At 37.6% G+C, this 25,257-nt stretch overlaps 1 protein-coding gene across 11 annotated transcripts in view; it reads left to right on the top strand.

Annotated features, from left to right (window-relative positions):
• The window catches only part of EPHA5 (EPH receptor A5), a 223,685-nt gene that overhangs the window by 180,707 nt on the left and 17,721 nt on the right, over positions 1-25,257 (top strand). For 6 of the 11 annotated variants that reach the window (XM_014062024.2, XM_087713222.1, XM_087713220.1 and 3 more), the window contains 6 exons: positions 13,516-13,621; positions 14,188-14,255; positions 16,477-16,602; positions 17,138-17,323; positions 22,863-22,924; positions 24,062-24,271. In XM_014062024.2, the coding sequence (XP_013917499.2) occupies positions 13,516-13,621; positions 14,188-14,255; positions 16,477-16,602; positions 17,138-17,323; positions 22,863-22,924; positions 24,062-24,271 (758 nt within the window). The remainder of the gene's footprint in view (positions 1-13,515; positions 13,622-14,187; positions 14,256-16,476; positions 16,603-17,137; positions 17,324-22,862; positions 22,925-24,061; positions 24,272-25,257) is intronic. The other 5 variants (XM_014062025.2, XM_014062023.2, XM_014062021.2 and 2 more) reach the window with 1 other exon arrangement.

Here is a 25,257-nt window from a genome sequence, read left to right as displayed (position 1 = left end):
GAACTTCAGTTCAATTACAGACAATTCCACAATGCTGTGGAAGCTTATAAAAGTCATGCAATTGTGCATCATTTAAACTACTGCTCGAGTGGAACAATAGAACACTCTCTTTTCACCCAAATCATCAGAAAATGCTCTGTGTATTTATTCAATTGCTATTAATATTAGAATTTGTATCTGAAAATAGTAAATCCTCCTCATTGCTAAGCAGTCAAACTTGTAATATTAAAAATGTTGTGAAGGTATCAAACATGCCATGTAATAGACTTTCTCCATGTCGTTAGACTGTACTTGTGGTTGAAAAGAGAGTCATTAAACAACATGTCTATATTTTAGAATTCAGAAACTAAAACTTGAGTGGAGTGGGAGAACTCAGCATGGCCAGCTCAACACAGCCAGCTCAAGTCATCACAGGATAAGTCAACCCAATCAATTTGCCATGGGGTAAACTGGTCATGGGCAACCAGAGGGAGAAGTAGACAGAGCGGGTGGGTAGAGTGCAGAGCAGTGGCAGTGGCAGCAGCAGCAGCAAGGGCCTTCCTACCAGAGTCAGCTGAATAAGTGAACCAGCTAAGTAAGTGAGCAAGTAGTGACTGAGCGCTTCCCATTTTCAAATAATTCACCACTGCATCATTGCTACCATTGCGCAGAACTCCAGGCCAATCAGAGTTCAGGCCATTCAGTGATGGCAGTAGTGTTAAGCCATGCAGGGGTGGTGGCAGTGGGGGGGATGGGAGGTTGAGAGATGGTAAAGGACATGTGGGTCCCATTTTTACACACACACCATTGCCAGCACTGCCACAGGTTACTCAGGAGCGATGGCTGTGTTTGGGCCATTTGAGAGCAGTGGTGATGTTCAGGCTTTTTAGGGTGGTGTTGGGAGGTGGGACAGGTGGTGGAAGCCAGGCATGTTCCATTTTCAGACCTCCAGGGTTATTCAGGGGCAGAATAGGTGTGGTAGGCAGTGGGAAGGCAATGACTGAGTGTGTTCCACTTCACATTCTCTGCTGTTAAGCAGAGCTTAACACTGTCAAGGGTGTATGAAAATGGGACCTCTACTCACTGGAGGGAGAGTTGTGTGAGTGGGCAGAGTACAGAGCAAGTTTGGAACAGTTTACCATAAGTTTGTATCTATTGTGAGTTTGTGTGTTGTTGTGGTTGAAGCTGACGTATTCATTGACAGGTAGGACATTATAGCAGATAAATTTATGTATTATGCTTAGGTCGGATCAAAGATGGCAAAGTTCTAAATTGTCTAAACCCAAAATTTCAAGTCTGGTAGCATAATGTATTCTGTTGCGAGCAGAGGAGTGGAGGACTCTTGTCGTGAAATATCTCTCGACTCGTTCAATTGTATTTGTGTCTGATATGCAATGCATGTTCCAGACAGATGAGATGTATTCAAGAATTGGTCTAGCAAAAGTTTTGTATGCCCCAGTTTGCAATTCAATATTACCAGAGAAGAAGTTATGCAAGATTAGGATAACAATTTTAATGCCTTTTTGGCAATGCTGTTACACTGAGCTCTGGTACTTAGATCATTTGAGATGAGTACTCTAAGGTCCTTGACCTTAGAGTACTCATAAGGTCATATACGAGGCCATATTCTCCCCGCTTGTATTTTGTGTTCTGATTTTTTTCTGCCAATAAGGCAGAACATTTGTTGGTTGAGATTTGGAGTTGGCAATTGTTTGACCATTCTGACACATAATATCATATTATCATATATTATGACACATAGTATCATACTATCCTAGACATTTTTTAAAAAATAAAACTTTAAAACAAGCTAAACAATTAACAGTGGTATAATAAAATAAACCTTATACCTCAAATCTCAATAGAAAAGCAGCATCTTCACTAATGAATCTGTAAGTGTTAATAATGAGTTCCATCTAAACCTTGATGACAAAATAACAGGGCTGCTTTTGAAAAGGTTGCCTACAGGCTCATAGCTAAAAACCTGACAAGGCACCTTTTCTTATGATGAATACTTATAATAATGATTTTAAAGGTTTCAGAGACCATGAAACTACAGACCAGTCAGTTTGAATCAATATCTGAGAAAATCTTGGAAAAGAAATCAACCAGCAAATTTGTCATCTAGAAATGAACAAGGCAATTACTAGAAGCCAGTATGGGTTGTTAAAAATGGATCATACCAGACCAAACTTTCTTTGATAAAGTGACTAAATTAATGGATCAAGGAAATGTTTTGATATACTATACTTGGACCTCAGTAAGGCATTTGACAAAGTGGTCGACAACATACTTCTTGATAAGATGGAAAGTGTTGGATAGACAGTACCACCACCAGATGGATTCAAAGTTGGCTGACCAACTACACTCAGCATGTAGTCATTCATGGAACATTCACATGAAGAGAAACATGCAGTGAGGTACCTTGTACTGTTTTGGGGCCAGAGCTCTTTAACATCTTCATACATAATCTAGATGAGGGGACAGAAATAGAGTTCATTAAATTTGCAGACAACGCCAAGTTGGAAGGAATTGTTAATACTTTAGAGGATAGATTCATGATTGAGAAGGATCTTGGAAGTCTTGAGCATTATTAAACAGAGATCCCACCTGGAATTAAGAAGAAACCCTCTCAATGACAACAGTTAAACAATGGAGCATCTTGCCTTATGGAACTGTGGTTTTTTTTAAAAAAAAATTAAACAAAAATTTAAACAAACACAAATGGACAGAACAAAAAACATAAAACCATCTTCCATTACAAATTATAGAAAGTGTGTAAGTTGGTTACAAAATTTATGTGCATCCCTTCCATAGTCATCACTTAGAATTCATATCAAATCACAAATTTTTAAATCATATTATATATGAGAGAGAGAGAGAGAGGGGAGAGAGAGAGAGAGAGAGAGAGAGAGAGAGAGTCAGTCAGTCAGTCAGTCAGTCAGTCAGTCAGTCAGTCACAACCCCTGGTAAGCCCCAATTATGGGAGGAAGCTAACTGCTTCCATCCTTTATTTATTTATCAGCACACATAAAACACACACACACACACACACACACACACACACACACACACACACACACACACACACACACATATATATATATATATATATATATATATATATATATATATATATATATATATATATATAACTATTATTGTACATCAACCTTCATTTGACTATGATTGATTTTACATCCTTTTATATGAAATATTTTAAATATTTTAAATTTAAAGTAAAATTATATAATAGCATTCCATTAGATCCTCCTAAAATCATCCAATAACATTACATCTTTATAACATGTTCTAAATAAAAATTGGTTATATTTAATAACAAAGCTTTTAAACCTCTCATAATCTCCATTTGTAGTTTATATAAAATTTCATATTATCAAACATATATATATATATATATATATATATATATATATATATATATATATATATATATATATATGCATTATTATCATTATTAATGATTTATTTGACTATAACTATTATCACTTCATTTTATACATAATACTCTAAATTTAACTAAGTTTAACTTAATTTTTATTATATGCTTTCATTACATCAATATGTATCTTTCCAGTAATAGTGCAGTCTTACGTCTCTTGCCATTTGTAGCATTAGTATTCTGATCACTTTCTTGATAAGTCTTGTATGGACTTCTCTTCGCAACTTGTTCATTTTGTATCTTATGAAAACTTGAAACCCTCCATCTGCTCCTTCCATCAGCTTGTCTTTGGTTATCACTGGTGCTTCTGTCAAGATTTCTCTTCTTACCTCCATCAATTTTTCTCTTTTTTTCTTCTATACTTTGAAATCTGGGGTAGAGTTCCAGTACATCTATCTCCCCTTTCCATATTCTGCTCTTCCGATTTCCAACCATAGTCAGTTTGCTGTCAGTATCCATAATTTTCTTATCTCTTTGCTCATTTTTTCTTCAATTTTTTAGAACTCTATCCTCCACTTTCTTCATTTGATAAACATCCTCAATTTTTCCATCAATTTTTTCTGTTTTGTGTTCTATATTCTCCAATCTCTTCTCAATTTTCTCTATTACTACTAATATTTTTTTGAATTTCAAACATAATCATTTGCAATGTTAAAAATTATTTTCCTGTTGCGCCATTCTTCCAACTTGTAAACACTGTCACTATAGCATTCAAGGCTTTTTGTTAAATTTCAAGCAAGTTCATTATAATCTTTCAAGTCAAGGCTTTGTCTTCCCTCCAATCCAGCTGCTGATAGAACTGCCAAAGAACACCTGTGTAAACAACCTGTGCTCTTCCTACTATCACTATCAGTAAACAAGCTGAAAAGCCTTGAAGTGTCAAATGATAAAAGAGAAAAAAGAAAAAAACAATGTTTCCAAGCCTCCAGGCTCTAAGTGGCAGTGTTACTTCTTTTCCCTCTGTTGTTACAGCCTTTTTTATATTCCTCTTTATATCTTCTTTATGTTCCAAACTTAAAGAAAAAAATTCTTAAATGGAAGGAGAAAACCATCCAATCAAGCATTGTAAAAAAATTTTTTTAATCCATAGGTATAAAAAAGAATAAAAAGTAAAAGAAGAAAAACTAATCCATTCAGTTTAAAAAATAGGGAACATTTGCAAAAATTCCATCCATAAAAAGAAAAATTTTAAAAAGATAATACACTAAGTTTAATGTAGCTTAATTTCACCGCTTGCTCTCTTCTGTCTTCAATTTTAATTTAGCTTTGATTTTTTTGGGGGGTAGTCTCTTTTCTATTTATAAAATTTCCTCACCAATTCGACTCTCTTTTCGCTTTCTTTCTGTTCTGGAGCTGACCCAAATTCAGCAGCTTCAATGGCTGTGTTTCTGTCATTGGAAATAAGAGCTTCTCCTGGATCAATCAGGGACTTTGTGGTGTCCCTGAGATCAGCAGGACATACTCTTCTCTTTCACCTTCTCTACGGGATAGTTTAGGTCCAAAAGGACCATTCAGCAGCAGAAATATCGACTGCGATCTTGATGCTCCAAGATCGCATGTTGTGTCGTCGCAACGTCAGCTCCTCCTCTCAGGTGGAGATTTTCAAGAAAAGACTGAACAACAATTTGTCCAGAATGATGTAAGATCTCCTATCATGGGTAGGAGGTTAGACTAGAACATTCCAAGTCCCTTCTAGCTCTATGATTCTTTCTTTATAAATCAGAAATTACACTTTGAATTGTACTTAGAAACTATTATAATTCAAATATTATTCTGTTGAAACTATATGCAAATAACAGCAAATGAGTTGGGAATGAGACATTTGAAAGATTATATCGGAAGAAATATGTCAGTCCATTTGCTGAGAAATATGATCAAAATAAATTCAAAACCCTCCTTAATTAATTCAGTATAATTGAAGCCAAGAAATTTTGCTTACACTATTCCATATTCTCTATTTACTCAGATTAACTTCCAAGCTATGTTCCTGAAATCTGTCTTCTACTGACTTCTTTGATATTGCCAGCTATATAGAATGTGACAACAAACAAGCTATCACATCTTGAACCAAACGAAAATTTCCAGATGGTTTTCAAAAGCAGACCAAACAAACCAATTTACAATAACCCAATTTGAAAGTGATATGGTATCAGTGATTGTTACAGGGCCTCCTCTCCTAAAATTACCTTAATTGGTTTTACAGAATTACAGAATCAATAGAATTACATAATAATCAGTTGGTAGAAACCTTGAAGTTCTTGCCTGCCCAAGCAGGAGACTCTCTACATTATAGACAAATCGCTGACCAATATCTTTTTCATAACCTGCAGTGATGGCACACATACAACTTCGGAAGGCAAGCCATTCCAACAATTAAATGTTCCCACTGACAGGAACTTTCTCCTTAATTCTAGGTTGGCTCTCTTTGATAAGCTTCCATCCATTATTTTTCTAATCCTTCATTTTATTAGACTAGGCACCCAGTTCTCACAACTGTTCATCATATGCTTTACTTCCAGTTCCCTAAACATCTTTGTTGCTCTTCCTGTATTCTTTCTTTGGTTTGAATATTCTTTTATATCACGGCAACCAAAAGTTTACAGTATTTTCAAGTAGGTTCATACTTGATACAATCCTCTTTTGATGCAGGCTACACTGCATTGGCTTTTATGGCAGCTGCAGTACACTACTGACTCATCTTTGTGGTTTTCTACTATGACACATATATCCCTCTCATAGTTCTTGCTGTTGAGCCAGGTACCACTTATTCTGTAGTTGGCTTTATTTTTATTTTTTGCCGAAATGTAAAATGTTGCTTTTCTCACCACTGAATTGTATATTGTTGGATAGGTTCCAGTGTTCAAATCTATCAAGTTCCTTCTGGATCTTCAGCCTATCTTCTAAGTGGTGGGCTATTGCTACTTGGTGTTGTCTGCAAATTTAATGAGTTCCCCTTCTATCCTCTCATCTAAATTATTAGATTGAGGATGTTGAAGAGATTAAGGAGTACTGGGCCTAAGATAGAACCTTTGGTATTCCACTGCTTACTTCTCTCCATATAAATGTGGTTCCCTTGAGGACTACACATTGAATGTGTTTGGTCAGCCAGCCAATTCACCTGGTGGTGATGCTATCTATCTCACATTTTTCTACCACATTCAAGCTGTGATTGATTTCTTTGTATCCTGCCTATATTATTTTTACAAATAACTCAAGGTGGCATAGCCAGAACATCTTCTTCCTATTTTCCCCACAAAAGCACTATGTGATTATGATGTCTCCCCTGGACAACTCCCCAGATTCCTCCTCAGATGTGAGCTCAGGGGAGGATGAACCCATTCCTGGAACATCAGGAACTGAGTTGATTGATGACTCTGAATGGTTGCCATGAAGAGATTTGGAGGAGGCTTCAGCTGGAGAAAGTTTACAGTAGCAGAGCAAGCAAAGAGGAACTGCCTTCTGTACCTAATATGAAAACCAATAGGGCAGAGAAAGACGGGCAGTGGAGATCAGCCAGACTACTCAAGAGGAGAAAGCCCCACTCATCTAGAGGCACCAGAAATCTAGCTATTTATCATAGCAGACAGACAGAGGCGTTGCTGGGAACAATGTGTTTTCTAGCAGTGTGTCATGTTTCCTGCTTCACTCTGAATTGACACCATATTTGGAATTAATTTGTGCCTTGGAAACTCTCTACTTTTCTTGCCTTAGGAGCTCTCTTGTGTGTGGATTTAAGTTTGTATGATGGAGTTATTTTGTTTGAGCAACTTTCAGTTGCTTTGTGAACTATTGGGTCATTGCTTTGTGAACTAATCTTGGCCTACTCGTGGCTGGACTTAATTGGGAAAGTTCTAAGTTTTTGGGATGGGAATTGCTGGAGAATATTAATAAATTCATTAAACCACAGTTAGTTATGAGTGAGCAAAGCAGCACAGCAATGTGAGTTGGGCTGATTATATTATATTTTGATTTATCATAATAATTATAATTAATATAATAAATATTTAGGTAATTAATGTTATATATATATATATATATATATATATATATATATATATATATATATATATATATATATATATATATATATATATATATATATGTAGTAATATTAATATTAGATTAATATAATATTAATGTGTTATTCAACTAGCAATAAAAATGAAATACTGAATAAGAACATTAGTCACCATAAAAATAAAATATAATAAATCCGGGTACCCACATTTGCCAAAGTAAGTAAAAATTAATTTCCTTGACTTCTAGGGAAGAGATGACAAATTGAAAATTGCTCTGCTGAGAGTGGAGCTGATGACCACTGCAGAATAAAGAGCCAATACACATGCTAACTGACTCTTTGTGATTCCTTTCTAGACAAAGAGAGGACTTGGAATTGTCCATAAGTGCTCCAAATAGTTGGTCCTCACAAGGAGATTGCAGTACAGCTTTGTCTGGTGGGGTATGAGGGATACCAATTTTAGTCCAAAATACAGTCACTGGCTATATGGACACAGGGTTAGCATACTTCCTTTACTAATCACATTTGGAAATTGGTTCTTCACAGGTTTTCAGCTATTAGGAACCTTTTGAATGGCCAAATTTTAAAATGCCAGATTAATTTCCTTCAATCCTTAGTGAAAATAAGTTGTAAATCAGTATTTAAAGACTTTAAAAAATTGAGGATGGAGTGGGGAGTAAAGAGCAAAAGGGTGATTAAAATATTTATTTTGGAAACTAAATGCACAAAGGGTACAAATGGATTTTAATTTAGATGTTGAAATTAATTATAAAAATTCTTCCTGTGGGGAAAATACTGTTATTTTTAATTCTTTTTTAAAAAAACCTAAAATGGGACTTTGAATTTTGGCCACTAAAGGGTAGCAGATTACATAAAGAGTACATTTAAAGGAGAAAAACATTTAACTTTAACTAATACAGAATACAGGTTGATATTTGTGGAAATGGACCAGAAGTTAACAGTATTTGCCTTTATAGATAGACTATGTCTAAAATATGTTATAGAAAAGAAACAAGTTTTACTAGACAAAACTGAGGCAGATCTGAAGATGGATTTAAAAATGATAGGCCACAAGAATATATGGAAATGATGTTGCATTGAATATACAAATGAGTAAACAGATCTGTGAACATCTAGAAACAAAGTTATAACTTGAAACCAGCATGAGTTTGTTCAAAACAGACCTTGGCAAACCAATATTATTTCATTCTTTGACAAAGTGTCTAAATTAGTAGACCAGTGAAATGCTCTGGATATAGTAGTCTTAGATTTCAGTAACGCATTCAAGAAAGTAGACCACAAACTATTTCTTGATAAACTAGAAAATTGTGAGATAGACAGCATCATCACCAGATAGATTTTTAACTGGCTGAGATATATACTCAATGAGTAGCCCTTAATGGTACTATATCTACATGGAGGGAATTAAGCAGTGCGGTACAATAAGGTTACGTCTTAGGCCCAGTACTTTTCAATATCTTCATAAATGACTTAGATGAGAAAATAGAAGGGGAAGTCATCCATTTGCAAATTACACTTGGATCTACCAAGCCAAACTATCCAACCTACTCCAAGACCCCGCTTACAAACCTCTAAACACAGATCCCATCACCTACTTGGAAAAAGCCACCAAATCCAAAATAAAAGCCTCTCCCATCAGTGAAGAGATCCAGCAAAGAGTCATCCTCAGAGAGAAATCTTCCAGATGCCCCACACTCTATGGCCTCCCCAAGATATACAAAGAAGGAACACCACTCAGACCCATAGTCAATTCCATAGGTTCACCTCTACAGAATCTTGCCAAATTCCTCGCCAAACAACTCCAACCCTACACAGAATCCATCACCTCACACGTATAAAACTCACTCCACTTCATAGAAACAATAAAGAAACAAAACCTACAAACCAGCAACCTACTCGTGAGTTTCGATGTCATATCCCTCTTCACCCAAGTGCCTATAAAAGCCTTGACAGCTACCCAGAACCAACACAACCCCCCTAAACACATCCTGGACCTGACCAACCACTGCCTAACCAACACATACTTTATCCATAATGGACAAACAGATAGAAGGAGCACCCATGGGATCATCCCTCTTACCCATCATCGCAAACTTATACGTGGAACATTTTGAAACTAACGCCTTAGATAAATCTGAACATAAACCCAAACTCTGACTTAGATATGTTGATGACACTTTCGTGATTTGGCCACACAGGAAAGAAAAACTGGACAACTTCCTCACACATCTCAACAGCCTACACCCCAAAATTCAATTCACCATGGAAATAGAAGCAAATAACCAACTTTCCTTTCTGGACATCCTAATCTATAAAAAAACCCAATGTCTCCTTAGGACACACCATCTATCTGAAAAAAACACACACCAACCGCTACTTAAACGCACAATCACATCACCACCCTGAACAGATCAACTCTGTAGCCAAGACCCTCATCTCCAGAACCAAACGCCTATCCGACAAAAACCATCTGAAAATGGAATTAGACACTCTCACAAACGTATCTCCAATGGATTCCAAAGAAAAACAATTACCAATGTAATCGAAAGGGAGACTCCCCCAAAAAACGAGACACAGAACAGGACAACGGCATGGCCCTCCTCCCTTACATCAAAGGCACCACAAATAAAATCAGCAAAATTCTCCACAAACACAATATCAAGACAGCCTTCAACACTGACCAAAAAAATAGCCAACATTTTAAGAAACCCCAAAGACAAAATCCGGCTAGAAAACCAAAGAGTCTACGAAATACCATGCAAAATCTGCCCTGCAACATACATAGGACAAACGAACAGGAGAATAAATGCACGCATCGCAGAACGCAGTAAGAAAAATTTTTAAAAAAAACTTCCTCCGTTTTCCAGCACCTTAAAGCTACAGAACATGAAATTAATTTTGAAGGAACCAGGTTAATCTCCAAAATTGAACACTTCAACAAGAGAATAATTATGGAAGCTATCAAATAGAGAAACACCCCCACAATATGAATAAATGTGAAGATATCTCCCGCCTACCAGACATCTGGAAACCAGCTCTAATCAACAAACGAACTCCACCCACCACCCAGGCTGTTACAACACGAAACAACAATGGACACACAGCCAGCACCAATCAGCTCCAATCTACCAATCATGATACAACCACACAACCAATCATTCCACTTACTGAAACAACGTCAGCACTCCACCTCCACCCCCCCACCAAGATTTATAGAAAGACAGCAGCTCCGACCAGGCTTTAAGCCCAAAACCCAGCCTAAAGATGGTGAGTGAGACCTTGTCGAAACGTTGTCAAGACAATCTCAATCTTTCACAGGAAAAGACCCGAATACAACAAGACCAGCAGATAGATAGATAGAAGATAGATAGATAGATAGATAGATAGATAGATAGATAGATAGATAGATAGATAGGATGTGTGTGTGTGTGTGTGTGTGTGTGTGTGTGTGTATAGTGTCACAACCCCTGGTATGCCCCAAATATAGCACAGGTTCGAATCCCAGTAAGGATATGGCTAGCTGATGAGAGCTAAATAGCTTGAAATAGATCTATACTAGTCTCCCTTTATTTATTTATCAGCACAAATATAACACACACACACATATATATATACATACACGCATACACATACATACATACATACATACATATATACATACATATATATGGTAGGTAGGGAGAGAGAGATAGGTAGGTAGGTAGATGGAGAGAGAGAGAGAGAGAGAGAGAGAGAGAGAGAGAGAGAGAGAGAGAGAGAGAGAGAGAGAGAGAGAGAGAGATACAGTAGATGGGTAGGTGTTTCTGCTGGCACAGCACTTGATCAATGTAATTCTCCTCAATCAATTAAAAGAGCTTTCCAAATGGAAAAAAAAGTTTTTGCACTCTGCAAACCTCCCCCAATGGCCCATTTTTCATGAAAACTGGCCCTTTTTCTTTTCAAAACAAGGCATGAATAGCCTTGGGGGGGGGCTTGCAGAGGGGGGGCAAAAATGAGCAAAAATGGCCTGTTTTTTGCAAAAACGAAAACATTTGACAAAAATACTTTTTGTCAAAAAAGTTGCATACATAGCCTTATGGAGGCTTACAGAATGCTGCTGGGGCTGGGGGGGGGGCAAAAAACGGCCTGATTTTCGCTCATTTCTGCACTCCCCAGCCTCCAGGAGCTCTCTGCAAGCCTCCATAAGGGTATGTACAGCCATTTTGGTGAAGGGGTGGGGCTTCAGGAGGCAAAAATGCTGTATAAGACGCACTCAGATTTTCAGCCTCTTTTTTGATGAAAAAGATGCGTCTTATACTCCAAAAAATATGGTATAAGAAAATCCAAAAGAAAATATTGTGGATGATCTCTCAAATAGCTTTTCTGGAAACTAGCTCCATTTTCTTTTTCCTGTTCTGAAGTGTTTCTAATACACCTGTTTGGGATTAGAATTCTAATTCTAATTAGAACTAGAAGTTAGTACTTGAACTTTTTTCTCCTGTTTTTGTCTTTTCTTTTTCTGCCTCATGTTTCGGAGGCATAAAGATCCATTTTGTGAGATGATCTTAATTGGAATAAAAATAAGATAAGTTGTTGATTTCATGGAAGCATCCCTGTAATTTCCCTGGTACCGATCTGGAAGCAGTTTGCAGTTGTCTTCTTCAGAATTTTTTTAAATGCTATAACCTACAGCTAAAATATTTCCTGGTGATTTTCTATCCAAATACTAACAATATCCTATCTTGATTTACTATATAAGTGAAGAAAACAGATCTAAATGTATTTGAAACTTTTGAAATTATTTCAGATTTTGAAGTTTCAGGGATTAATTCCCTATATATTAACTGTACCCTAAATTAGGGTTGAGCAACCTGGGATTCTTCATATACTCTTGCATTCAATGTGCTATGAATCTTCCATGCCATCTTGTACATCTTATAGTGATAGAATTTTGAAACACAATTAAATATCCTGGGTATAACCATATTTATATTAACATTACATTAAGTAGCATGTAGTTTTTGTCTTGCCCTTTCTACTTTTTGGAATGTGGCATAATCTAGTATTGTACATATCACTAAATCTAGAAAATAATTATACACTTCAAGAGAAAAATCTTCCCAGACTCATATTGTCAGATGCATTGAAATATAGTGTCTACTTGGATGGTTGGGTATTGTAGGAATTATAAATCAATACATCTGAGGACGAGACTGAGAAATGATTTCAGCTGATTTTTTGGAAAAGGTTTTTTTTCAAATTGGCGAGTTTTCCATTCAGTCTCATTTGAGACTCAAAAGGAAAAAATATAATGAAATGTCATCACAATATCTTTCACAAGTTCAGTGCTGTCAATAAACTCAATACAGGCCGTCCTTGACTAACCACAACTAAGCCCAGAATTTCTACTGCAAAGCAGTTATTTAGTTATTAAGTGAGTTTCACCTGATTTTATTATCTTTTTTTATCATGGTTGTTAAGCAAATCACTGAAGTTGTTAAATGAACTTGACTTCCCTTATTGACTTTCCTTATTGGAAGCCAGCTGAGAAGATCGCAAGTGGCAATCACATGATCCCAGGATACTGCAAACATTATAAATACATGTCAGTTACCAAATGCCCAAATTTTAATCACATGGTTATGGGGACGCTATTACAGACATAAGATCAAGACTAGTCGTAGGCTATTTTTTCAGTGCAGTTGTAACTTCAGTTGTAAATAACTTGGAATTAAATTTGTGGATGATCTGTATAACAGATAAACAGAATTAAATATTAATAACTAAATATTGGAGTTGTAAGTGCTTTTAATTTGATAGACAAAGCATTCTTTGTAATGTGTGAGAATGCTTATATATCTGCCCTATTAAAAACTCCTTAAAGTAGCTACATGTTCTCCCAGGAGTACAGGGCTGTGTTTGATCATCATATTTTCTTTAAGTCTATATTAAAGAATCTGGAGTTGAATCTTTCTCCATTAGCTTCTAAGTTGAAGCCCCTCTGAGTCTTGGCAGCAATTCTAATCATCATATCCCTTTTTGTTTCTCCTCTCAGCAGTAGTTGCATCTAGCGATCAGCGTCAGATCCCTATAATTGCTGTATCTGTTACTGTGGGAGTGATTCTTTTGGCTATTGTAATTGGTTTCCTTCTCAGCGGAAGGTAAGAAGAAAAAAAAATATTCTTGTACCTTTCAATCCTTCTCTGTCCCTCCAACTTTTATCTAGCCAGACACTTTAGAACATGTTTCCTGGCCAGCCAGATCTATGACAATGTAATGTTCAACACACTCCCATCAGCATCTAAAAAGCCACATACAACAGGCACCATATAAATAAATACCACACACAGAATAGCACACACTTTGCTACAGAGAAGTTCCCTGAAAATGGACTCCAGCACTAGTGCAAAAGCTCGGAAGACAAAACATCTGGTCCCGGTGACTGACCCAGATTGGATCCTGCAATATAAAGTTTAATGAAACCTTTGTTTTAGTGAGGAAATACTTTTATCACTGTACTCTGAAGTGCTAATTTCTACAACTCTCTTCTTACGAACTTTTAAGTGAACTTTCTATGCATTTCATTTCATAGCTACCATTACTGCTCTATTTATTAAAGTAATAATGGCATATTTCTGTGCTATAGTCTATATAGATATATTTATGCATGTACATATGTATATTTTTTTCTCCTTACATTTTTTTAATGATAAGTTTTTCATAACAGGCGGTGTGGCTATAGCAAAGCTAAACAAGATCCTGAAGAAGAAAAAATGCACTTTCATAATGGCCATAGTAAGTAAAATTCATTGAGTGTGCTAAATAACAATCTTGCAAAAGCTGTTTTGTTTTGCTTTGTTGCTGGTCTTTACAATGCACAGTATACAGCTTAATATTTATGTGACACAATTTATGGAGATGGCAGAAGAATAGATATCCTGAGCATCCAGTATAGTAAATCTCTGCTTCACATGCTCCAGTGTAGGAATGGAGAGAGAACCAGCATCATATCCCCATTCTTCAGAACTCCTGGTGTGTTTGATTTGTTGGGTTCTTTTTTCTGTATTGTTTGTCTTTCTCAAATGGGTACAAAAAATACTGAACTGCTGATAAAAATCTGTCCCATTACCTACCGTGTTTCCCCGAAAATACGATCTGTCCTGAAACTAAAGCCTTGCCACATTTTTCATGTGGGCAAAAATATAAGCCCACCCCTGAAAATAAACCCCCTGGACACCCCTCCCCCACGGCGAGGCAGAGCACCGCTCACCGACATAGCGGTATCCTGAAGGTGCCAAGCCACAGGAGCCGGGAGAGAAAGGCGCTCACATTGCTTGGTGCCTTCGGGATACCGCTAGGTTGGGGAGTGGCATTCTGCCTGGCCGAGGGGGGAGTTGCCTGGCGGCTGTTCCCTTACAAACTGGCTACCGAAGAGCCAGGCACAGCTCAGGGGTGAAGCAGCTATGAGGTGACCACGCTGATGTGCAACCCCCTTCTCCAGCCGGCAGAGCACTATTCACTGACCTAGGGGGTATCCCTAAAGCATCAAGCCATGTGGCGCTCTGCCTGCTCCCCAACTCCTGCGGCTTGGCACATTAGGGATACCCCCTAGGTCAGTGCATGGAGCTCTGCCTGGCTGGAGAAGGGGGTTGCATGAGTGCCTGTTCCGCCCCCAGCAGGCATGCCTTCTAGCCTCAACATGTCCGGGCCCAGCTATCCCTGCAGCAGCCGCCGTGGCACTCCAAGCATAACGTCTTCTCCGGTTCCAAACTCCAAAACTCGGCTGCCGAGTCTTCCAGCAGCGGCCATTCTAGGAGTGCGCTCTATGGTTGTGGGCTGGCTGCTGGAACTCCCTGTAAGCGGACAGAGAGTCTTCTAGCAGCCAGCCCACAACCATAGAGCACACTCCTAGAGTGGCTGCTGCTGGAAGACTCGGCAGCCGAGTTTTGGAGTTTGGAAACAGAGAAGACTTTATGCTTGGAGCGTGGTGGCAGCTGCTGCTGCTGCAAGGAGAGCTGGGCCCAGACATGTTGAGGCTAGGAGGCATGCCTGCTTGGGGCGGAACAGGCGCTTGTGCAGCCCCCTTCTCCAGCCAGGCAGAGCTCCATGCACTGACCTAAGGGGTATCCCTAATGTGCCAAACTGTGGGAGCTGGGGAGCGAGCAGAGCACCACATGTCTTGGAGCCTTAGGGATACCCCCTAGGTCAGTGAATGGTGCTCTGCCCGGCTGGAGAGTGGGTTTGCCGGGGGGTTGCTCGTGAGCTTGGTCACTTCATGGCTGCTTTGCCCCTGAGGCTGTGCCTGGCTCTTCGGGAGCCAGTTCACAAGGGAGCAACTGCCCGGCAATGACAAAACAATAAGCTCTCTCCTATAATAAGCCCCAAGACCATATTTTGTAAGTAAAAAGAAAATAAGACCCTGTCGTATTTTCGGGGAAATACGGTAAGTATCTAATAAGTAGATTTATTTCTATTATTACAGATATACTGCAAATAATAATTCCAATTTATGGCTTGATATCAATTTATAATTTATTACAATTTAAGTTATTACTGAAATATATATTTGAAATATATGTTAATGTATTACAGATTTTTTTCAGTACATGGAAGACTAATAACCAATTTCTGAATCAAGAAGTATAGTAGGGTTTATCTCCAAAGTCAATAGGTCCCTCTATAAATAAAAAAGGAGGAGAAAACAAATGTTTTTCTTAAGTACAACCTGATACCTGTAGTTTTTATGAAAAACATTCCCTAATAAAATAGAATGGCCTAATTAATTGTAATATATTTCAGTCATCTAATTCGCTTTAAACTCAATTGACTTAAATTATTGATTAAATTTTTTAGACCATCTGTTTTTTTTAAGTAATGGGTTTGTGGTGGTACTCAGAAATATTCCTTTCTGACAGTGATATGAAATACTCATATATTATGCTTTTGAAAGTTACTGTTTCATTTTAATTTCCTTGCATATTGTAAAGAAAAATGTAATAAGTAATTTTATACACAGTTAAACTACCAGGAGTAAAGACCTATATTGATCCACATACCTATGAAGACCCTAATCAAGCTGTTCATGAATTTGCCAAAGAAATAGAAGTGTCATACATATCAATTGAGAGAGTTATTGGAGCTGGTAAGAAAATCTAATTGCTGTTCATCTCTCTTTACATGTATTAGGATGATTGTTGGACTGCATTAACAAATATTCAATGCAAATAGATTTCCAATAAATGAATTGAAAATAAATTATATTTTATATCCGTCACTAGTAAAATTATTTATGAAAGCAAAATTAAGTTTCCTGTAGATAAAATGATTCACTAAAGAGCTTTATGTATGATGATGATTAAACAATATTAATTTAAAATAAAATAAAAATGTGATCATCTGTCAGGAGCAATAGTGTTCCTATTCATAAATAGAAATCTGACTCAAGTCTTCATTTAATGACAAAGTTCCTTGGATAACTTGGATCGTTTCTTGGAGCTCAGTCATCTTCAAAAATTATGGTTGACTTGGAATAAAAATGCAGTCAATGAGTATCAGTCCTTCTCTTTGAAAAAAAATCCTGAAATATTAATAAATATTTTAGATTTATGTGCAAAAGTCATCAGGCATTATCACATTTTAGTTTTAATTCTTTTAATTGAGGGGCGATTTTTTTGTAGGTGAATTTGGTGAAGTATGCAGTGGGCGCATGAAACTTCCTGGGAAATGTGAGTTGCCAGTGGCCATTAAAACCCTGAAAGTGGGCTACACTGAGAAACAAAGGCGGGATTTCTTGGGAGAAGCAAGCATAATGGGGCAGTTTGATCATGCCAACATTATACACCTGGAAGGCGTGGTAACAAAGAGTATGTACCTAATGCTAATGAATGTTTCATTATCTTTGCTTTACAAACTATATAAAGTAATATCTTGATGGCATTAAATTCCAATAATGTTACTATATCTAACTGTAATATCTATAATGAACAAGTTAGTAAGTCATTGAATCATTCATTATGTCTTCTCAAGCATTATTCATATTGTATTGCTTGAGGATAATCAAACTGACTTGGAAGTCAGAATAAAATATTGGTTTTTTTATGCAAAGACTAATCCATGCATGCATTCCTCCCTCCTTTATTTTTAGGTTAGGATCTGGCCAGGGAGTGTTCTGTTTTTTATCCAAATAGCAGCCTCCTTCTCTGTTCTTAAACAGAAAGCTTAGGATGGAAAGAAATAAGAAATTGTAAGAAATATAATATTGCCTCCAAAAAACACACAATATGATGTTTTTCTTAACATATTATATAACTTCCCTTAGATTCTTATACATTGCACTGAATATTTTCCTGGTCTTAATCTTACATCCAATGATATCATACAGCAGCAGAGGTACATGCTATGTCAGGTTACAATGTTGGCCTTAAGAAATATGAGCTTCAGCACAATGTGTTTAGTAATCACAAATGGATGAAAACGAATCAAGGAGGGATTCAACCTAAAAATAAGAATAACTTTTCTGACAGTGAGAACAATCAACCAATGGAACAGCTTGCCTTTGGAAGTTGAGAGAGCTTCATCACTGGAGACTTTCAAGAAGAGATTGTACTGCCATTTGTCAGAAATGGTGTGGGTCTCTTGCTTGGGCAGGGGGTTGGACTAGATGACCTGCAAGGTCCCTTCCAACTGTGTTGATCTGTTAATCTGTCTTTTTCACTGATTGAAAATTTTCTAGAAAATCTGAATTTCAATAGGAAAGCAAGTAGAAATAGCAGAAATTTGTAACCTTGACTTCATAATAAGGGTCTGGTGGTGAATTAAACAACCTAATAAATACTTGGTGGTGGCTGCTAAAAACAAAATTCATCTTGAACCTCCCATTTCTAACAGCATGTGGTTCAACTGAATCCTTTTAAGATAGTTGTGAAAATGAAGTCAACCGGAAGTTCTCCAGCTGGACAGACGTGGGGGATGTGAGCTCTGTAGAGTATCACATGAACCCTGTCTGACAAACCAATTCTGAGATCTTTTTAGATCAGACCCCTCCTGGAGGGGGGGGGGGCATCAGACCTATGGAGAGGCAACAGGTTTCTCGCAGGTCAGAGATTGTCCTCTGAATCAAAGTAGGGGCGGCAGCATGGCAACATGGCTGCACAAGAAGCTGGCTTCCAGCCAAAGCAACTAAACAGGAGTGTGAGGATGAGATGAAAAACCGGTAAAAAATTTTATCTAACCCACAGTCATAAATCAAAATTTGGAAAAAGCAAAGAATCTTGAGAGCACAAATAATATTGATAGATCAGTTATTCTTGCCAAACTAAACAATGGTTACATGTAGTAATTGGAGATAATTATCATTAGAGTTGTATGGTCAAAAATATTAACCAAATAAGATTAGAAAAAGATATTTGTTCTTGTTGGCAAGGAGCTCAATCTTGATTCCAAAGGATTTCATTGTCTGTGTGGAGATGCAAAGATAATCATATAATTTCCTAGAATAAAATGACAGCAAAAAAGGACATCTGTGAAATCCCAGGAAAGATGCAAATGTTTTTAAAAGCTGCAGGCAGATGTTTCATATTCTAAAGCACTTTTGTAAATTATTCTAAAAATATGGAAAAAGGTATTGCTTATAAATTTCATCAGATAGTTATTTAAACTTGTAATGTCCTAGACCTACACAATTTTAATATAGATAGTCTTTGACTTACTATAATTGAACCTGCAATTATAGCCATAAGTCCTGATAATTATTAAGTGGGTCATCATGTGACTATTGCAGATTTTTCAGTCTTTTTTGTGGCAGCCATTATGTGAACCCATTGTTCACTATGGGACTTTTTTGCTAGAAAATGATGTAAATGACAATTTTCAGTAAAAAGTCATAACACATGGTCACCTGATTACAGCACGCTACAAACGACCATAAATGCAGTACAGTTGCCAAGAACCCAAAAAGCAGTCACATGACTGCATGTAGTGGTGGTGGTGGCAACTATTGGAACTACAGATCGAGGTCAAAAGTAGCATACTTAGGTCTGACATAAATTGCTAACAATGAAATTGTGTGGATTGACTCCTGGAAGGTAATTCAGCAGTTCTTTGAACTGAGCAGATTGAGAATGTATAAAGCCCATTTCAAACTTCATTCCTTCTTTCTATGTGCTATTTTTTAATTACAATCACCTCAAGTGCTTTTTAATGTTATATATACTAAAGTGACAGAAATGTTACTTTAAAGGCAGAATATGACATCTCAATGTGCATTATTGGTTGCATTGATTGCGTACATGCGTACATGAACATTTATTTTTCTTTTTGTGAAGAAATTTTGATATCTTTTGTTTCTAAAATGTTGTGGGTATATACATTTCAAATTACTTTTTATTACTTATTGTACTTATAGAGAGAGAATGTGATGTTTTCGTATTAACTCGTCTATTAGTAAATATATGAATTACAAAAAAGTATTTGCAGGTGTGAGTTAAAATGGACAGTTTAGATACAACCATTTAAACCATCAATTTATTAGGCAAATGGGGAAAATAGGTTTTAATAGAATGTCAGTTAAATTAAATGGAATTTTATGCGTGGCTTGTTTTATATATTTTTGCATGCATAAATGATAAGTGAGACTTTACAATTGCACCGAAGCATTTGCTACATAAGCAAATTTTGTCTATTGTAGCCAAAACCGAATAAAACTAAAATCTGGTAAGTCAGGGATTTATTGTTATAGTGGGATAAATGTGGATTGAAAAAAAAATGTCATTAGGAAATAGCAGCAAATTACACTTTCCAAATGAGTATGGGTGTCATACATATGTTTGCAAGTATATTTTTATACATACAGATAGTCCTTTACTTAGGATGGATCATTTAGTGAACATTTGAAATTACAGCAGACATCCCCTAAAATATTTATGGCTCAGTTTTAAATTACAGCTACTATAGTGCCCACAGGGTCATTCAAGTTTACGAATGACTATAGGGCATTCAATGCACTCCCTGCCTATGCTTCCTATCCTCCCCTGCCTGCTTTGTCAACTCATGGGGTCCTGCCTTAGTCAACAATAACTCATATAACTTTCAAAGTCTCCAGAGCCTAGGAAATCAGGATAGGGGAAGAGGAACAGGATGTTCTTTTGCTGAGTCACATGGCACAAGCACAAGCAAACATCGTTTTCTTAGCTAAAAATAATGCTGGCACAGTTCTCAAGGTTTCTTTTCCTTGCTAATGCTAGCCATAGCTTTGCCATCATTAGCTTTGCTTGTGTTATGCCCGCAAAGCTAAAGCTTGTAGACCTAAGAATAAGGTGACCAGATGGCCTGCTTTTGGCGGGATAGTCACGCTATTTCACAATTTTTCCTGCATCCTGTTTTTTTTTTAAAAACTCCCGATTTTTTTTAAAGTTGCGAAAAAGCCTCCAGCCTCCGAGGCTCTCCTAGCAACTGGGAGTGTATATTCTTCTTCGAGACGAGCTCATTCCCACCCGTGCGTCCCTGGGAGCTGTTGCCAATGGCTGAGGGAGGAGAAGACTTACTCCATGTGGAGACTGCGGACTTCCCTCACAGATTTTTTCTTTTTCTGTTGCTTTGAGCAGCCCCTCCCTGCCTCCCTCTCTCTTCCTCTCTCGGAGCTAGCTAGCAGCTGCCTCCAAGGCTGTCCAAGCTCAGCCCCTCCCCTCCCCCGCCTTGGACTGCTGCTTCTCTGTGTTGTTGTTTGAGGAGGGGATTACTGATAGAAACACAGCATGTGTCTCACGTGGCTGATAACCTGGTCTCTACAGAAGAGGTAATTTTAAAAACTTTGGAGCAAATCCAGAAAGAGGGGAGAAAGAGGCTGAAGGAGTGTGTGAGGAGGGGGGATTTCCTAAACCCCATTGACTCCAGAGGAGGGAAGAGAGAGAGAGAGAGGGAGTGTGTGAGGAGGGGGGATTTCCTAAACCCCATTGAATCCAGAGGAGGGAAGAGAGAGAGAAAGAGGGAGTGTGTGAGGAGGGGGGATTTCCTAAACCCGATTGAATCCAGAGGAGGGAAGAGAGAGAGAAAGAGGGAGTGTGTGAGGAGGGGGGATTTCCTAAAACCCATTGAATCCAGAGGAAAGAGAGACAGAGAGAGAGAGAAAGAGGGAGTGTGTGAGGAGGGAGGATTTCCTAAACCCCATTGAATCCAGAGGAGGGAAGAGAGAGAGAGAGAGAAAGAGGGAGTGTGTGGGGAGGGGGGATTTTCTGAACCCCATTGAATCCAGAGAAGGAGAGAGAGAGAGAGAGAGAGAGAGAGAGAGAGAGAGAGAGAGAGACTATCACTAAGTGTTGTAGCTTATGATTCTTGATGAATGTATTCTATTTTTTTTATGTACACCGAAGACAAATTCCTTGTGTGTCCAATCACACTTGGCTAATAAACTATTCTATTCTACTCTACTCTACTGTACTCTACTCTACTCTACTCATTTCTATTTCAATTCTAATAAGGAGTTTAGCTTCTCTCTCTTGAAAATGTAAGCTAGCGTAATGCAAGCTAGCTTTAGCTTTCAAACAGTTCATTTAGTGACCAAAGTTACAATGGCATTGAAAAAAGGGACTGATGACCATTTTTCACACTTAGCGACCATTTTTCACACTTAACGACCATTGAAGCATCCTCATGGTCACGTGATCAAAATTTTGATGTTTGGCAACAGATTCATATTTATGATGCTTTCAGTGTCCTGGAGTCATATAATCGCCTTGTGTGATCTTTTGACAAAATATAACATTTTTAATCAAGCCCCTGCCCCCGGTCAATGGTGTCCCTCTTTACCAATCTGAAAATCTGGTCACCTTACCTAAGAATAGCCTTAACATAGCCTCTTTTTTTTCTAACTTCACTAACACTAGTGAAGCTAACACTGATAGAACTATGACTAACATTAGCAAGGGGGGAAAAAACAGAGTGAAAAATAACGCTGGTAAAGCTCTCAGTTTGCTTGTGGGATTGTGCCATGTGGCCCAGCAATGGAACAGCCTATTCTCCTTCCCTATCCCAACCTCCTGAATTCTGGACATCTTCAAAATGTGTCCTGTGAGGACCTCAAGGAATGGGAAGAGGGAGGAGCATGGAGTATCTCAGAGAGATGAGGAAGAGCCCGGGAGGCCAGGTGTACTTGTGCCTACACCAGGTTTACAAGGGAATCTCCATTCCTGAGGCATCCAGTGTTCCACTTCATGAACCACACATTTATTTAATGATTATAGTGTGGAGAGCAGGGATAGGGGGTTATTAAGTGAGAAAGTTAACTTAATGGCCATCCTGATTTCTAACCATTTCAATTGATAATACAGGGACTGCCTGTATTATAGTTCTGTGAGTTTTTGCCATCCAGTAGCTATAGATGATGGGCTTTTAATCTACTTTATCCAGGTAAACCAGTCATGATTGTAACTGAATATATGGAAAATGGATCCTTGGATACATTTTTAAAGGTGAGCTTTAAATGTATATGCATGTCAGGTATTAATCTCCCATTTCACAATTCTTATTTCTGAAGAAATGTGGTTTCTTAAACAAAAATATTTTTCAGGTTAACCTCAAATCCTACTGATTTTGTGGATGTGATCATTATGCAGTTTTCTTAGCAATTGAGTAATTCAGTATTGCCTTCTAAGATGTTTTTTTTCCCCCAGTGATAGCCCTGGTTTTTTACATTCAGTAATATCTTCTATACCAGCGATGGTGAAACTTTTTTTGGCTCGCGTGCCATAAGAGGGGAGCGCAGGGGGGGGGGGGTCATGCATAGTCATGCCACACTCATAATGCAACGTGCGACTACCCCCTGTGTGCATTTGTACATGAGAGGTGCTCCCCCCCTTTTGCATGCTTTTTTCACCCACCCCAGGCACCAGAGGCTTTATAGAAGTCTGGGGAGGGCAAAAACAGCCTCCCCCGCCCCTCCTTCAGGAAAGCTTTTGAAGCCTCCGGAGGGTCTTGGGGGTGGGCGGGAAGGCTCTTTTCGCCCTCCCCAGGCTCCTATAAAGCCTCTGGAGCCTGGGGAGGGCAAAAAATGCCTTTAAAAAAGGCTGAAGTCAGCTGGCCAGTGCGTCCATGCGTGCTGGCCAGCTGATAGGGCAACGCCTTGCGCTCCCTGACAAATGGCTCCATGTGCCACCTGTGGCACGCATGCCATAGGTTTGCCATCCCAGTTCTATATAGTATGTTGACATATATAAGGGAAGAAACTGAAGTGCTATAGTACAGAAAATGTTTATGACTACATGATATTGGCATCTAACAATCATTAGCAGTCATTCAGTCAGAGTTAATTGTCTTTTTTATCAATTATTTTCTTTAATTGCAGTCTCAGTTTTCAAGCCTGTTATTGACAATGCTGGTTCACAATATGGAACCTAGTTCTGAAGTGCCGGTGGAAACAGAACTCCACGGGAGTTGTTTAATTTAGTAAAAGCAATCTTGAACAGTTTTAAATTTCAACATATTTATTATGGAACATAGCAGTACAGGATTTTTCTCATTCACATATTTACTTCAAAACTTCCTGGTTATTTATAGTAAATTAAACTTTGCTTTTATATTCTCTACTTGTAATTCTGTACTTTTTACAGAAGAATGATGGACACTTTACTGTAATTCAATTGGTTGGTATGCTCCGAGGAATAGCATCTGGGATGAAGTATTTGTCTGACATGGGATATGTACATAGAGACTTGGCTGCCAGAAATATCCTAATCAATAGTAATTTAATGTGTAAAGTGTCAGATTTTGGACTTTCTCGAATTCTTGAAGATGATCCTGAAGCTGCTTACACAACAAGAGTAAGTTTCTTGTGAACATGTATTTATTTATTGCAGAAGCAAAGTAGGGCGACTAACTTGGGGAATACTTCAGTCAATTTGTGTAGGTGTTGGTTGCTCTAAAGTTTGGAGAATGGTCCTGAATCAGAGCTACCAACAACCAATCTCATAGCTTTGTCAAACAGAAGTATATTCTAGGATAAATACAGAAACAAAATATAGATCAGCAAGAACATATTAGGTTTTGTAAAATCTTCACAACAAGAATAGCTCCATTGCGTGAGTAATTTGCATTAATTAGCGCCCATATAAACTATTGCCTGTCTTTCTATCATGCCTTCTAGCAATCATAATATATAGATATGATTCTATAGACCTTTATGCTGAGCATTGTCTCTTATATATTAATATCTACACTATTTATCCAATTAAGTACAGTGTTTGTTAGTTGGAGGACCAATGTATTTCAAAATGTGACCTGTAATTTGTATATAACTTCTTGAATTCCATATACGTTACAAAATTGACTATATATTTTCATCATACATGTACCACAGTATCATGTGTTCCTTTTATATATTTTACTAGTTATCCATATATTCTATTTAGTGCATTGAATACTATATGCTAAATAAATTGTCTTTCAATGCACAAACTTATCAATTGCTGTCTATGAATGAGACTGATTAAGGTCTAATGCTACTTAAAATTTAAAGGTTAAAAAAAAATCCACTTAGAATAGGAACAATAGGGTGATGTCCCAGTACTGTATCTGATACCATCTCATCAATGAATGTCAGTAAATAAATTCTCAGCCATGATTTATGTTCTCACTGAGAGCAGCCATTTGTTAATATTTTCCTATTTTTATCATGTCTTATTAAACAATAGTTGAATTATGTGCCAATATTTCTTTCTAGACTGAGCATACACAGAAATAATTATGAGCTTGAACTTTAACATATCCTTTTTTCCTTACAATTTGAATTCAGAATTTGGATATCATG

Source organism: Thamnophis sirtalis, unplaced genomic scaffold, assembly GCF_051295495.1.
Source record: "Thamnophis sirtalis isolate CommonGarterSnake01/CBP01778 unplaced genomic scaffold, rThaSir2_p1.2 scaffold_4, whole genome shotgun sequence".
Taxonomy (NCBI): domain Eukaryota; kingdom Metazoa; phylum Chordata; class Lepidosauria; order Squamata; family Natricidae; genus Thamnophis; species Thamnophis sirtalis.
Note: the sequence above shows the minus strand (reverse complement) of the source record. Positions and strands in the feature narration are given on the sequence as shown.